The 16395-nt window shown below is 40.8% G+C and overlaps 1 protein-coding gene across 2 annotated transcripts in view; it reads left to right on the top strand.

The window, feature by feature from the left end:
- ACVR1 (activin A receptor type 1) overlaps positions 1–16395 on the top strand; it is a 129323-nt gene that overhangs the window by 97168 nt on the left and 15760 nt on the right. For both annotated transcript variants that reach the window (XM_065931576.1, XM_065931574.1), the window contains 4 exons: positions 307–518; positions 4548–4647; positions 8200–8346; positions 15270–15545. In XM_065931576.1, coding sequence (XP_065787648.1) covers positions 307–518; positions 4548–4647; positions 8200–8346; positions 15270–15545 — 735 coding nt within the window. The remainder of the gene's footprint in view (positions 1–306; positions 519–4547; positions 4648–8199; positions 8347–15269; positions 15546–16395) is intronic.

The raw sequence follows: 16395 nt of genomic DNA, 5'->3' as shown, positions 1-16395 counted from the left end.
ATCAAATCTTCAGTTAATAAGGATAGTATCAGATTTGTATAGTACTTTATATTTTAAAAACACTTTTCACACAGATGCGTTAAGTTGGTTCTCAGTGGAGTTTTTTCAAAATCCTATTGTGTCTAAATGAATAAGGGTTAAATGACTGGGCTGTTGGCCAGGTGTTATGAAGTATTTTAGTTTTAGCACTTTGTGACTTATAAAAACTATGTGGTCGGGGTCAGGAGCTACTTGTTAGCTTTGGTTATGCTAAATATTAACAACAATGATCCTACAGCCAATTACCCTTCTCTCCCCCATCTCCAGGGAAATCTTTTCCTGGAACACAGAATTACCACTTGGAGGTTGGCCTCATCATTTTGTCTGTAGTGTTCGCAGTATGCCTTCTAGCCTGCCTATTGGGAGTTGCTCTTCGAAAATTTAAAAGGCGCAATCAAGAACGCCTCAACCCCAGAGATGTGGAATATGGCACCATTGAAGGGCTCATCACCACCAACGTTGGAGACAGCACTTTAGCAGTGAGTTTGGGCTCCAGGGGACCCCTCGTGTGACAGAGATGGCTGAAGATGATTTGTCATTTCAAGTATGAAATGCTAAGCAGTTCCCGGTGACTGGACCATGTCCACACATACTACTGGTGTCTCATGTTCTAAGCAAGCATATGCTGGCACGCTTATGTGAGTTTAGTCTCCTCTATGTGAGAACATTTATTTTAGACAGACCTTTACATTAAATGAGTGAGTGGGTTTATTTTAGTTGACTCTTGGTAGTTATTTTTCTTTTGGGAGTGAAGGGACAGGGACAGACAATGGTCACCTGTAATTTTGATGGTGGGAGGGCAGGGTTGGAGTTTACGGTACTCAGTTACTCTATTTTTAGCAATAATAGTGCTTTTAGCAAAAAAAGGCACCCTTTGCCTAATATTAAAAATTACTTTCCTGTCTAGATTATTTTAACACCCTGTAATTTAAGACTTTAAAACCTGACATCCAAAAAAGCAGCCATTACATTTTCTGTGCTCCTGTGCTGCCCCCTTGTGGAGGGCACTCATTCGGTTAAACCAGTGCTGTCTAATGGAAATATGTGCGGCACGCGTAATTTAAATTTTTCAGTTCAGTTGCTAAGTTCTGTGTCTGACTCGTTGCGACCCCATGGACTGCAGCACACCAGGCTTCCCTGTCCTTCACCATCTCCCGGAGTTTGCTCAAACTCATGTCCATTGAGTTGGTGATGCCATCCAACCATCTCATCCTCTGTTGCCCTCTTCTCCTCCTGCCCTCAATCTTTTCCACCATCAGGGTTTTTTCCAATGAATCGGCTCTTGGCCTCAGGTGGCCAGAGTATTGGAAATTCAGCTTCAGCATCGGTCCTTCCAATGAATACTCAGGGTTGACTTCCTTCAGGACGGGCTGGTTTGATCTCTTTGCTGTCTTTAAAAAAATTCAAACAAAACAAAAAAAACAACCCACAGATGGTATTAATTTTAAGAATATATTTAACAAAACATAGTTAACATAGTAATTATCATTTCAGTATATAATCATAAAGAATTATTAATGAGATACTTTGCATCCTTTTTTTAAAAAAAGCTTTCAAAATCTGTTGTGTATTTGACACGTACGTACAGCACACACTGTTCAGATCAGCCGCATTTATCTGGCTCACTGTCAGCCTGTGGCTTACACAGAGTTAGAAGCCATTGTATTTGTATGTTTTGAAGTTACTCTTTTTGCACAGTTTAAAATGATGAAATCACATTAAAAAGCGACTGTCTTTTTTCACTTTTTGAAATTGTTTGTCAAGTGTTAATTTTAAAGCACCTTTAAGCTTTAAGTGAGAAAGAGAACCACATGCTATGAATAGGTTACGTCAAGTGCTGAAGGGAAAAGTAATAACATTCTACAGGGGTATTATGCTGAGTCAGATGGTCCCTTTAAGAAAGGCAAAGATCTGTGAATGTTAGAAAGATGTTAAAAGTCATGCCGATACCAAATCGATGCTCTCCTTGTCATTGACTGATGAAAGATGGTCAGGGTGGCAGCATTTAATGTGATTCAATGTTACTTATGCCATGACTATGCATTGCCTAAAACTGTTTTGAATTAAGTCTTGATCTGCTAGATAACAAACCTAATAAAAGTGACCGCGAGTTCTGCAGTGAAGCGTTTTTGCTGGAGAAGACTTGCTCTCCCCAGCCTTGGGAGCTCAGGTGCTACACCTGGACGACTGCCCTTAGCCAGCTGTGCAGACATTTGATGGTGGCTGATACAGGCTGGGAACTAGCCTATCCTACTGCCTTCTCCATCGCTGGACCACAGTCAAGTTTTGTATGAAAAAAAGGGGGAAGGAACCTTGTTTAGCTTTCTTTCCCCTACCTATTTAAATTCTGCTACATCAAACTGGGAAGAGAGGGGATAAGGACATTTCATTCAGAAAGCAGAAAACCAGTTTTTCTTTAGAAGTGTACTTAGAAGTTTATTTCGCATTTTAAGGCAAACTAAATGAGTTCTTTGAGTTATTAGCAAGGAAGATGCAAGGTTGAATCCTGACAAAACTTTAGCAAAAAGTATGAGATCAAGTAGTCAGAATTTTGTTTCTTAGAATTGCTAATGTAACTAATCACATTGGGCACTGCTGGGAACCTCTAGTCTAAATTACTATCTAAGTGGCTTCTATAATTCTGAAAGCAGAACGGTAGCATATGCTAAGATAGTCTTCTCCACTCAGCCATGTTAAAGGACAGTATATCACGATATGACATACTAAACAACACTGTTTAAAACAAGTCATCATTATTGGTTTACAGACATGCTTATTTAAGTGATATTCTCATTTACATGACTCAGCAATGTCTTACTAAACAGCTCCCCTGCACTGAAAAAGAAGCCTTGGCGTCCAAGAGTTGAAGTAATGTTTGTTAGTCTTCGGTTGATATTTCTTTTTCCCCTCTGTCCTGAAGTCTATGAACTAGGTTTAGAACCAGGTTTAGACTGCACATTATTTTAAAAAATACAGTTTAATTTTCAAAATTATTCTCTCAAAAAAATGGATGAATAAAGAGAAAAGAACAGCAAAAGAGATAGTTAGGGAGATGTGAAACTACTTCATCTATATTCAATTTCTTGCTGATTATCTATTTTATGGCTTTTAAGAATTCTAAATTTCTTTCTTTGGATGTTCAGATTTTGGTAATTTTGCTGATCAACAGTATTTCAGAGTGGTGCTCAGAGTAAGTAAAAGATGATGAAATTTGAACAAAGAAATGTATTCCTTCAACAGGCCAGCTACAATGTTTGGGAAAGGAGGAGCTTTGGGGAGTGTCAGCTCAACATTGCTGTAACATTACCACAATCACCATAGGCGCAGTATTGTTTATGATAGAAAATCCATTCCTGATTCAAAAAGGCATCTGCTTCTTGGCTTGCACTGAGAGTAAGAATGGAAAATTTATGAATGAACTAATTGGGAATCTTTTTTGCAGTGTGTTCATTTTTAGAAGTAGATTGAAGGGAAGGGAAGTGAAAGCCGCTCAGTTGTGTCTGATTCTTTGTGACCCCATGGACTACAAAGCCCATGGAATTCTCCAGGCCAGAATACTGGGCTGGGTAGCCTTTCCCTTCTCCAGGGGATCCTCCCAACCCAGGGATTGAACCTAGGGTCTCCCACTTTGCGGGCAGATTCTTTACCAGATGAGCCACAGGGGAAGCCCAGAAGTAGATTTGGGGTATAGTTGTATGTTTTAATGGAAGTTATATTTCTTTCTCTCTCTGCTTTGTGGGTAATTGACTTCAGGAATGACATACAGTATATGAAATCATGTGTGAGAAACTTTTGAAAATTGTAAAGCACTATAGAATTTAAAGAATCTTTCCTCATTTAAAAATTTTAAGAGTAGACAACTATTTTTTAAAAAAGGAAATGACATAGAGGTATTAATTCTGTGACTCTTGTTCCTTGCCTACCTTAAAGGTAACCTGCATCCTGGTCACTCTCTGCTCGAGTGGACCAGTTTGAGGATGCACACGGCCACTGCATTAGAGTTGTTTGTTCCCCATTAGTTAGTTTGTTCCTTACTAGAGTTCCTTAGCTGGCATGTCAATTAACGTACATCCCTTGGTAGATACCATGAGCAGGGCAGAATAGGATCAACTGTGCTCAGCTTTTGGACTTCAAAGCCGTTTATTTTTGCTCCACTTTCTGTCTAGTGCTTTCCTTTGGGCTCAGCCCTGTATTTTGGGCTTTTTAATTTACATCTTTGACTTGGTCCACTCATTTTCTTTCTTCAGCTATTTTATTCTAAAACTCTGGATACAAGAAAGGACTACTCAGGAAGATCCCTCAGGGAAACCGATCCCATATTAGGGAAGGGGCGAGCTTCAGGTTTTCCTAAGGAATAAGATCAGTCCTTCATCCAGTGGGGCTTTCCATGCACCCGGACAGGCCACGTCTCCAGGATCGCAGCCTCCATGCAAGTTACACCCAGATGCATGCTCTGACCTGGAAGCGGTTCCTCAATCCTTTCTCTTTCTCCTTGTTTTGAACTACAGGATTTATTGGATCATTCGTGTACATCGGGAAGCGGCTCTGGTCTTCCTTTTCTGGTACAGAGGACAGTGGCCCGTCAGATTACACTGCTGGAGTGTGTTGGTAATTCTCTTTTCCCTTTCTTTGTGGGGTCTGTGCAGTGTTCACTGTGCTTCTAGAAGTATATGGACCTTGGAAAATCTGCTTCTTCTTGTCTCTTGCTTGTTAAATGTCAGGAGGTGTGAGATAGCCCTGTGGAGTAGCTATGCTTCTAATCTGTGACTTGTGTTGGAGCACTTGAACTTGGTAAAGTTATTTTCAAAGGAGTCTGCCACTAGATAGTATAGAAAATACCCAGTCGAAGGCTTTCAGTTTTAAGTAAACCCTTCACGATATTGGGACTGCTTGAAAATGAACTAATATGCCTGCTTGTGACCAAAGATAGGCATTGGTGAATCTGAGGTAAGTTGGTTTTTGGACAATAATCTTGACTATTGCAATTTTTTACTTTCTCATTCTTCCCCCTTAAAAAAAAATGAAATAAACTTGCCAAAGCTACCCTTATAGCTCCTTTATTTAAAGGAGCTATGTACATTTCTCTATGACCTCTCACATTTTTTTTTCCTGTATCAGAATATATTTGTGTAGAGGTGTAATCACAGTGTGTATGTAATGTGTCCCTGTTTTCAGTTTTAAGCTCATACACATTTTCATGTGTTTGTACACATCACAGGTATCTGAGTGGTTGTGTAATTGTCTATTGAGTAATAACTTTAACAATACTTGAAAAAAAAGTTGGCACACATTGCTTCTTTTGAGTAGCGTAAACTTCCAGGAATTGGGGTTCCTGGGTCAAATTTTTTAACTTTTTATGGCTTGTCTTTATATATTGCTGAATTGTCCTCTTGGAAGATGGTGCAGTATGCTTTTTGTTTTTTGAAAGTCCTGATTTTGGGGTATTTGCAAGTCACGTGACAGTTTTCGTTAATTTCTCCTTTAGATGGCATACAGGGATGGCCAGAGTAGCAGCAATGGACTAGAACCATCTCCACACTCTCCTCCTAGTTCTCCCAGTTTGGGAGGCGTGAGCTGGCTTTGCAGCTCTCACCATCTCATTTTTTTGTTTTTGGGAGGTGACTGGCCATCATAGGCTGCTTCACCCTTGGCTGCTGCTACCCTCCGACTTTTCTTCCTGTTTTCATGGGAGCCAGGACATCCCCAAATACAGCAGTGGAAGGCAGGTGGGCAGAGGCGGTAAAAACAGCGACCGCGGCCGGCAGGTACACCGGCTACTGGCAGGAGCCTGTGGCCTCTTCTCTAGGTCTGCAGCTACTGTGAGTGTTTCTGAACTCCCACTTCATGCTCCTCCTCCACGGTGGACTGTGAGTAGGGAAAATATTAGTAAAAGTGGAAAAGCTCCCAACATGCTCACTGCTTACAACCAAGGTAGTTTTCTTATACCAGCTAACATCCTATTTGATCATGAACAAGGGTGACTGGATTGGGATCAGAAGGCAGTGAAGGGGGACATTACCCCCCACCCCGCTGTCCCATGGTAACTCACCATTCATGCAACAGCAGCCCTCAGGGGTGGACCCCAGAGTCCAGAGGACAAAATAATATTGCATCTTTAAAAATGCATACTGTTTATGGTTGTATAGATATTCTTCAGCATTTTTTAAAATAGTTCATCATTTTACTGCCTTAATGCTAAAGAGCCATGCATTTCAGTAGCTTCCAGTGTTCATGTAATACAGCCTTGGATAAAAATATATGTCATGAACTGTTTGGATAGTATCTTACCATTTTTGGTTCAAAAATATAGGGAATTGGACTAGATCAGTTGTTCCAGGTGGGATCAGTGCACCTCTGAATTTCAGGTGTTAAAGCGTCCTCTTTTGCGTCTCCACGGCCAGGACTGAGGCAGCTCTGCTTCTCTTTTCAGGAACTTATGCATAGGCTGCATCTGCAAAAAGCATTTGACAAGTTAAAAGCCTTTGAAAAGCACTGAAGTAGGTTTCTGTTTCAGTTCTGTCTACTTACGCTGACATCTGTCTCTGTTTCCTTTATATAAAGGATTTGAGGCAACTATATAATAATGTCCACAATGCTCTGGGGTATTTTTCTCTCCTTCCTAATGAGAATATGAGGACAAAGGGCTAATAAAGATACAGAATGGAACCAAAGACAGGAGAAGATTAGTGTTCCATTTTGTAGCAGTCCATGCTGTAGATCTTAGCACTGGTCTTCATCTTAAACTACAAATGCTGGACAATTGCCATGACTTTATTCAAATTAACCCTGCACCCAGTACGGTTTTTGTGACTTGACAGCGGCCCACAGAGACCCTTCCTGGGCTCATTTAATGCCCTTTGGATTAGTCATTGGTATTTAGTAGGGAGACACTGCTTATCATAAGGGAATTTAGATTGAGCAGGTTTGATTATGCTTCAAGACATAATCTTCTGGACAGACATGCTTTCCTTTTCCATGTTTGGGTTCTCGGCGGCTTAGTTTTCCAGCAAAGAGCTGTATTCCTGCATCTGCATATATTCCTGTATGTGGTCATTACCAGCTGAGATTACCATCAGCCACTAGCCTTGGCGGAAGGCCCCACTGCTCTGCAAGTTGGATCGCCTGCTGTATTGTATTCTAGGTTACACATCTGTCTTCACCTTTGATTATACCCCGTGATGATCCCCATTATCTCATGGTAATTCCCTCCTCCACCTAACCTCCCTGATCACCTACCTGTAATTAAGGAGAAGTGTGGAAGCAGGAGCATGTCGTTAAGCCGCCCCTTGTGCCGGGACTGTACTCCATGGATCAGATCACAGCTGGTCACCGTGCTTTGAAAATGTCTTCTCCACGTGGCCTTTCCAGTGTCGCCCACTTGTGGCATCACAGGGAGTCTCACAAGGGAACACCCATAACCAGTGTCAGAAATCGGGACTGTTCTGGGATTACATGTTTAAGACTTTGCAGATCTCTTTGGAAATATATCCTCTGCCAAGAAACCCTTTACGGATGGCAGTGGCTGCCCGTCTATTTCCTACACCAGGATTGTTCTGTTTGTGTGTGCATGTGTGTTAATCCTTCAGAGCACACATGTCAAACTTCATATTCTCCTTTGTGAAAAATATAAAGGCCTATGTAAATTCACCAATTTGGACTCTTAGAAAATGCCTCTGTTGATCCATTATGACGGGGAGGAATCACATAAGCTATTCAATTTAGCCACATACATGTTTTTTGGATTTCATCAACACTGAAGTCTAATAATCTATACCATTTTCTGTCTTACTAATTTTCATGTGCTTTTACAAACCATATGCGTTTCATACCTTTTAAGAGAGGGATGTAAATGTAAACTCTGTAACTAGCAGCTCATTGTATGAATGCAGGTTCTGAGATTGTTTAATGTGATGTCACAACAGGGTGGCTGGGAGGGACAGTTTCCACCTTGCTTTTGGATGTCTTTACAAGCAAGAGGTAGTGGTATTTATCAGGTTGGTCATAACATGTTACAGAAAAACCCAGATGAACTTTCTGGCCAACCCAGTATATTCCCTAGTGGTATTTTTCCAAGGGAGGGGTTGAGAGTTGCGGGCACAGTGTTAATTGGTGAGCTGTCCTGTCCTCCTCCCAGCGTCACCTCTGTGCTGTTTTCCACAGGGAAGGGAAGGTATGGTGAGGTGTGGAGGGGCAGTTGGCAAGGGGAAAACGTCGCTGTGAAGATCTTTTCCTCCCGGGATGAGAAGTCGTGGTTTAGGGAAACAGAATTGTACAACACTGTGATGCTGAGGCATGAAAATATCTTAGGTAAGTACACAATCCCCTCATCAATTTTTTTCTAGAAAGAAATAATTGCCTGCCTTTGCCCTTTCTGATTGGGGTGTGTGAATATGCAAGTCTCTCCTGAATGGTGACATAGGGACCGTCAGCATTTATATACACTGTTGAATTTTCTTTTCACACCAATCTCTTGTTTAAATCTGCAGAGGAGCTAAGTTTGAAGATTCTCTGGATGATGAAAAGGAAATTGTTATTGCTAAGTCTTCCTCTGCAGGTTGTTATTTAAATAACAAAAATTTGCCCCATATTGTTCACTTCAAGGCTTCCTCCGTAGTTCTGCTTACCCCACCCTTTTTGAATATTTATTACTTGAATCAAGCTAAGAAAGATCTTTGGACGATTTCCTAGAGATTCATAGCTCCCAGGGACATCATAATTAAATGCACATTCCTTCAAACAAGGCATTGCTTTTTAAAGCCCAGATTTAGAGAGGGATTTAGCATACATTTTAATTTGGAAACTAAAGCTTGGAAACATTTGTGAAATATGTGAAGAGCTGATTGAAATACTGCTATGGAAGTATAAAGGGTTAGAATATTTCTTTAGTCCGTCGACTTCTTTTTGAAAAGTTTCTCTAAATGTGTTTATACTAATACCTGTGCAAGGAATGCTGCCTGGAGTGCTTCTTTAAGAGTGGATGTAAAGTTTCTATAGAATTTGACTTTTTATTATAGGATAGTGTTGGCTACGTCATGGCTATTGGATTGGGTTTGGCTTATAGGAAGATTGTTGCCAGAATTCATTTCTATTCCAGTACTGCCAGTGTAGTATTTGCCAGTATATTAATGAAGCCTGAGTCAAGTTGTCTGCAAATCATGGTATGAAAGTTGTTCAAAGCTTGACTCTAACAGTTTGATGGTATGTTCCATCTCAGAACAGTCTCAGTTTCTGGTGTCCTTCTCTCTCCTTCCCCTTCCTGCTGGGCCCCAGGCATCACCTAGTTCTCCTTAGTGGTGTCAGTGCTGTTGGTCTTGCCTTTCCAGTCCGTCTTGTGATACTAAGTTATCTTCCACTGGGGAGCTGAGACGCTTCTGCTCAAAATGTCTTTGACTCTCATCCTGCTTGTAGCATGTGTGATGTCTGAGCCCGGCATTCCAGGTGCTCTATTTTGAGGTCTCAAGGAGTCTCTGCTGCTTCCTCTATACAAGTGCCCACATGCAGCCACTTCCAATATTTGTTATTCCTCAGTATTGTCCATGCCTTCATCATGTGGCTCCTGCTCATCCACTATCCCCATACCCCCACTCCAGCCACCCTTTCTTGCATCAAAACTTCTCAGTTCCCTTCCAGACTCTCCCAAGGGATCTACCTGTACCCTTCTGCCCTCCGGTACTTCGTACCTGCACTATGTAACTCTTGTCATACACTGCCTTATGTCGTAGTTTGTGTGTGTAACAGCAGTGATGATCAGTTACCATGCAGTCAGCACTGCTGCCTGTCATATCCATTTTCTCATTAGTCTTCCCCATGACTGTAGAAGGGTAGATACTCCTGTTTTCCTGGTTGCAACTGATAAGGTTTTTGTTTTCACACCCAGTCCTGGGAACAGTTCCCTGCACGTGGTAGGTGCTCAGTAGATATTGATTAAATTGGATTTAATCGCTCAGGAATTTGAAAGTCACCTTTGCAATACAATTCATGGGAGAGAAGTTAGGGTCCCTCAGTGTGATCACAGAAGGGAAACCACTGTCCACTTCTTGTTAAGTAATGATCCTCGGAAATTCTGAATTCATGAGATCTTGTACCCTCATCACAATTACAGGTGTGTGGATTAATTTTACTGTGTAGTCAGTCCCTTTAGTTGAGAAGGAGCATAGAACATGTACCACCTTTTTCAGTTTAACTTCTTCTTTAGCAGCTTTTTGGATGGAGAGGCTTGGAGGTTTTCTGTGATCATTTTCTTTTCTATCAGAAGAGCATATTGTCTTGAATATGAGATCATGATTTCCCCCACCCCTGAGTACTGCCAACTCTAGCCCCCAAGAAATACATAATTATACACACACATACACAGTTCTGGGTCTTCATTGGTTATCTCCCTAAAACAATCAACACTTTCTTCTGCTTTGTCTGGTGTAGAAGTCAGCAGGTAAGTGAATGATGGGAGGCTGTATTATGGTGTTTGGAACAGTGTCTGAGAGTTTGGGAAGCTGGTTTCTACTCTCACATAATTAGAGGCCCACAATGTGACTCTGAGCCAGAGTTGTATGTTTCTGAGCATCCTTTTCCTTATCACTAAAACCAGGGAGATTGAGTTAATGTGAGAATTTCGGTCCAAAAACTTTTTTTTTGCCAAGCTACGCAGCTTTTGGGGTGTTCACCAACCAGGGATTGAACCCTGTGTGGTAGCTGAAAATACTGTGTCCTAATAAACCACTGGATCACCAGGGAATTCCTGTCACCTTACACTTTTTTAAAAATTATGGTACACATGATATCACTTACTTGTGAAATCTAAAATATGACATGAGCTTATCTATAAAACACAAACAGACTCACAGATGTAGAGAACAGACTGTGGCTGTGGGGGGTGGAGGATGGTGGAGGGGGAAGCATTGGGAGTTTGGGACTAGCAGATGCAAACTTATATATAGAATGGGTAAACAAGGTCCTACTCTATAGCACAGGGAACTATATTCAATATCCTTTGATAAACAGTAATGGAGAAGAATATGAAAAAGAATGTGTATATATATATATGTATAACTGAATCACTGTGTTGTATAGCAGAAATTAACACGATATTGTACATCAACTATCCTTCAGTAAAATAAATTTTTAAAAGATTATAGCACCAAAAAATTATGGTACAGTATCTATTAAGTTGACCATTTTAATCATGTGAGATTTAAATACATTCATATTGTGCAGCCATTACACTCTCCATCTGTAGAAGTGTCTCATACTCTTAAAAGGTATTGATTCACCATTTAATGTCAGAATTTTTTGAGATCAATTGGAAGGAAACTCCGTAAAAGATACTAAATTACAAAATTTGGGGTTGTAATTGAACTCTGAGCTATTTTGAGCTATGAGTAACCAACTACACTTGAACACTTACTGTGTGGTAGGCATCTTACCAAGCATTTTACCTGTACTGATTCTTTTATTCTCACAGTAACCCTTTGAAGTATAGGACGGTGCTATTCATATCTTACAAACGAGGAAACCAAGGTGGTGATTTTCTTTATATTTTACATACTCTTTAAAAAATTTTTCTTTTAAATTTTTAATTGGAGGATAACCGCTTTACGATGTTGTATGGTCTCTGCTGTACAACAGTGTCAGTCAGCCTAAGTATGCATGTGTCCCCTCCCTGTTGAGCCTCTCTCCCAGCCCCCAAGGTGGTGATTTTATGTGACAGAGGTGGGATCACCCAGCTCAGGATGGTGAGCCATGTGAATGCCCAGTATTGCAGCTCAGGAGCCTGACACTCTCAAACCCTATGCTCCATGGCATGCTGACCTCACTCGTCATGGTCAGAGCTGCCTGGCGCCTGGTTCCCACAAGAGCTGCCACTCAAGAGGCTCACAGGGGTACTGCTTACCTCACTTAAGATTTGGGTTTTATTTTAGTTCTTGAGCCTGGGAAGATGACTTTGGCTGTTCTGAAAAAGGCTTTTACCCTAATCACTTTCTCTCTGTGTTATGAACACATCCAAAGGTTGGGCCAGACTTCCAACTTATGGGCACCTGTTCAGTCTCCACTAACAGTAGAGGGCTTTGACTCAATCTGCAAATGTCCCATAAAAATGCTCTAGCATGTTGAAGCAAATGTAGTTACAAATTCAGACTCAAGTGGTAAACAGCTTTTAAAAATCCTACTTATTTGAAAGTCATTTTTCTTGAAGGTCTAAAGCATAATTAAGGGCCAGAAAAAATCCCTCTCTAAGAACTTGGGGACTTAGAGAAGGTGAGAGAATGAATCTTATTTACTTATTTATTTATTTAATCAATCAATCAGATGCTGCGCTCCCTTGGCCAGAGGAATCAATAAAGGCTACACAAATTTATCGCAGTGATTTAATTTCTTTGGAGTGGTGCTTCTATAGTTTGGGATACTCATTTTTGAGAAAGTCATTAAAGATGGATATCATGTGGTATAAAATGATCAAGTAGAAACATTTAAAAATGAAAGTATAGTTGATTTACAATGTTGCATTCATTTCTGCTATACAGCAAAGTGATCCAGTTATATATATACACATTCTTTTATGTGTTCTTTTCTGTTATGGTTTAATCTCAGGATATTGAATGTCGTTCCCTGTGCTATACAATAGGATATTCCCTGATGGCTCAGTGGGTAAAGAATCTGCCAGCAATGCAAGAGACACAGTAGACGTGGGTTAGATCTGTGGGCCTGGAAGATCCCCTGGAGGAGGAAATGGCAACCCACTCCAGTATTCTTGCCTGGCAAATCCCACGGACCAAGGAGCCTGGCAGGCTACAGTCCATGGGGTCACAAAGCCTCAGACACAGCTGAGCGACGCGGCACCCACACAGCTATACAATAGGAGCTTGTTGCAGCAGAAATATTTTCTTTCGCAAGAATAACTAACATCAAAAGGCACATTCTGGTTTATGTTGTGGTCAGCTAAGGGAGCCAAGAGCATCAGCCATGGGGACACGAAGATAGGCTGGAGAAGAGTGAGGGACCACGGCTGGCCGTGGGGACCACTTAGCGGAAGCGGGAGAAGGCTGAAGATTCAAGGTGCAGAAGTGTTGCTCAGTTCACCTTACAGATGTCCCACGGGCACAGACGTCAGCATTGTCTTTCTCTGAGTAGAAGCCAGCTTGTCTGAAGGCAGGATGAACTGGTAGGGAAGAGTCTGGGCTCTAGAGCCAGACTGCTGGCTGGCTTACTGATGTTGACGTCAGTGACCTTAACGTTACCGGCCTTAATGTCACTGACATTACTGGCCTTAGTGTCAGTAACTTTAATGTTAGTGATGTAATCCATCCCGTTCATGTGGTTGTTGGAGGGTTGCATATGGGGTGTTTAAACCTGTGTCTGGCACACTGCTGCTGCTGCTAAGTCATGTCAGTCGTGTCCGACTCTGTGCGACCCCAGAGACGGCAGCCCACCAGGCTCCCCCGTCCCTGGGATTCTCCAGGCAAGAACACTGGAGTGGGTTGCCGTTTCCTTCTCCAATGCATGAAAGTGGAAAGTGAAAGTGAAGTCGCTCAGTTGTAACCGACTCTTAGCGACCCCATGGACTGCAGCCCACCAGGCTCCTCCGTCCATGGGAGTTTCCAGGCAAGAGTACTGGAGTGGGGGCCGTTGCCTTCTCCGCTGGCACACTGCTAGTTCTCACTAATTAGTGACAGCTTCTGTTGATGATGATCAAATTAGGTGCCTTTCTCTGTTCCCAGCACTTTCTCACGCAAGGTATGGTGCATCAGGGCAGCTAGCATCAAACTTGGAGTTAGTAGCAACTTCACAGCCGTGTGATCCTTGGCACCTCCCAGCAGCAACTCAATTATTTGTAAAATGAGTATAATGATATTTATCCTACTGGTCTGTTGAGAAAAATCCTAATTTGTGAAAATGTTATAAAAATCAAAATCTGTGAAAGTGTTACAAATTTTATATAAAGTACTTTATATAAAGCATTGTAATGTGTTTTCCTTTTCTTTCATACTTTCACAAGTCATTTAATTCTTCAAGTCTTATCTGTCTTTTTTTAAAAAAAATCCCCTTATATTTCTAAGTTCTAAATTTCACTGTCCATCAAGTATGTTCATAAGGCATAGATCTATAATGCTAGGAAAGCATCTCTGTAGCAGAAAAGACAGGTACACTATTTCACAGATTCAGAAGTGCCTCTGACTTCAGGTTCCTTCAGTGTGCTGAAAAGTCCCCTCAGAATGTCTAGAAAAGCTTCTTCCTTCCTCTGTATCTACATCTTTCAATATCTGTATCTACATCTTTCAATATCTCACTTCTTTTTAAAAAATTTTTATTGCAGTATAGTTGATTTACAGTATCATATTAATTTCTACTTTATAGCACAGTGACTCAGTTATAGATATATTTATATAAATTTCCATATCCTTTTCTGTTATGGTTTATCACAGGATGAGTATCTCACTTCTTTTCAAGACCCCTTCAGTAGTCAATTTTTGATGGAAGCCTACCATAACATCTAGTCTGAGTTATTCTGATTCCCTGCTCTGGGCTCCGTTGTCCTTTGCACATATTAGTATACAATAAGGCTGTTCTCACATTATACTGTAATTTTTCCTTTTCAAATCTCTGTTTTCTAGCCTACAGATACCATCATCTTGATTTTCCTGTGTGACTGACGAAGATGATGCTTGTTATATTTGATAGATTCCTTTTTAAATTTAATGAATCAGTCAGCTATTTAATATAAACTCACCCCTTGATTTTACAGCAGAGACAATCCAAAGAGCCCAAGTGAGTTGTCCAATATTACACAGCAGATCACAGGCAGATCGAGACTGGAACACAGGTGTCTAGGTTCTAGGTTTTGTGTTCTCTCTGGGTGGACGATGAATGATCTATGCTTGGAATGCCAGCACGATGAAGGGTTTGACACTATCATTGTGGGTAAGCACAAAGGTATTATTCCTATCTGAATCTTCATGCAATGTAAAATGTTTTTAAAAGGTAAAAAAAGTTTTAAAGGATTATTTACAATGGAAATGAATATGAAAATTTCCTATTCATTAGCAATGCCTTTTGAATGCATTAATAAGTACATTCTGTTTCTCTGCTGACGCCTTTGTAAAGCTTCTTTCATGGTAGTTGATGAGTAATTATTTTTGTCATGGGTGATCTCTACTCTGTGGGTCACTGTCTCTGTGTACTAAAGCTGTAATGTGGAATTCTCACTGTCTGTTAATTTTTGTCATTGCACCCTCCAGGTTTCATCGCTTCAGACATGACATCAAGACACTCCAGTACACAGTTGTGGTTGATCACACATTATCATGAAATGGGATCGCTTTACGACTACCTTCAGCTTACTACTCTGGATACCGTGAGCTGCCTGAGAATAGTACTGTCCATAGCTAGCGGTCTCGCACATTTGCACATAGAGATCTTTGGGACCCAAGGGAAACCAGCCATTGCTCACCGAGACTTAAAAAGCAAAAACATCCTGGTTAAGAAGAATGGACAGTGTTGCATAGCAGATTTGGGTAAATTTTTAAAAGTATTTTTAATTTACTGTTTTAACTTCTGTCATGTTCCTGTTTAGCTGGGTTGCATCTTTTTCTCTCCTAAAAGTTATGGAAAATTTCAAGAATGCAAATTGAAATGGCTTCATGGTGAACACCTGTATATCTACCAACCTAGATTCTCCCATGAACATTTTACTGTTATCACATATCCAGCCTCCTGTTTATCAGTACACCTCAATCTCTGGTACATTTCAAAGTCAACACAGACAAAAGAGCCCTTCCTTCTAGTGGTTTCAGCATACTCACCGCTGTATCAGTCACTGGGAGTTTTTGTTTACTTTTTTCTTTTCAGGAAAAATTTGCATTTCACATTAGTTGCACAGATCTTAACTCTCAGAGTTTTGACAGAAGCTGTAAAGTCCAAACCCCTGTCGAGATACAGATCTTCCTGTTACCCTAGAAGGTCAGTTTGGGCTGGTTTAGTTCGTTCCTGCCCCAGCCCACCCTGAGAGGCAACCACTACTGGTGCCTTCTGATTTCAGAAGCCTTTATAGAAAGCAGGTGCACACATGTAAATCCAGGGCTGATTCATACCAGTGTATGGCAAAAACCACTACAGTATTGTAAAGTAATTAGCCTCCAACTAATATAGATAAATGAAAAAAAAAACAGAGAGAAAATAGGTAAATAACCTATGGAATGAGTTTATCTTTAAAATGGGATCTAAAATTGTTCTTCTGTAACCAACGCAAAATTATATAAAGCAAAGGGGCAGCTTGGGGGCGGGGGAATCTCCAAACCAATTTAACATTTGCTCTGCTGAGATATCTCAGTCTTGGTGGTAGAGTGATGCTTAATGTAGTTTTAA

The sequence above is a fragment of the Muntiacus reevesi genome, chromosome 3 (genome assembly GCF_963930625.1).
Source record: "Muntiacus reevesi chromosome 3, mMunRee1.1, whole genome shotgun sequence".
NCBI classification, from domain to species: domain Eukaryota; kingdom Metazoa; phylum Chordata; class Mammalia; order Artiodactyla; family Cervidae; genus Muntiacus; species Muntiacus reevesi.
Note: the sequence above shows the minus strand (reverse complement) of the source record. Positions and strands in the feature narration are given on the sequence as shown.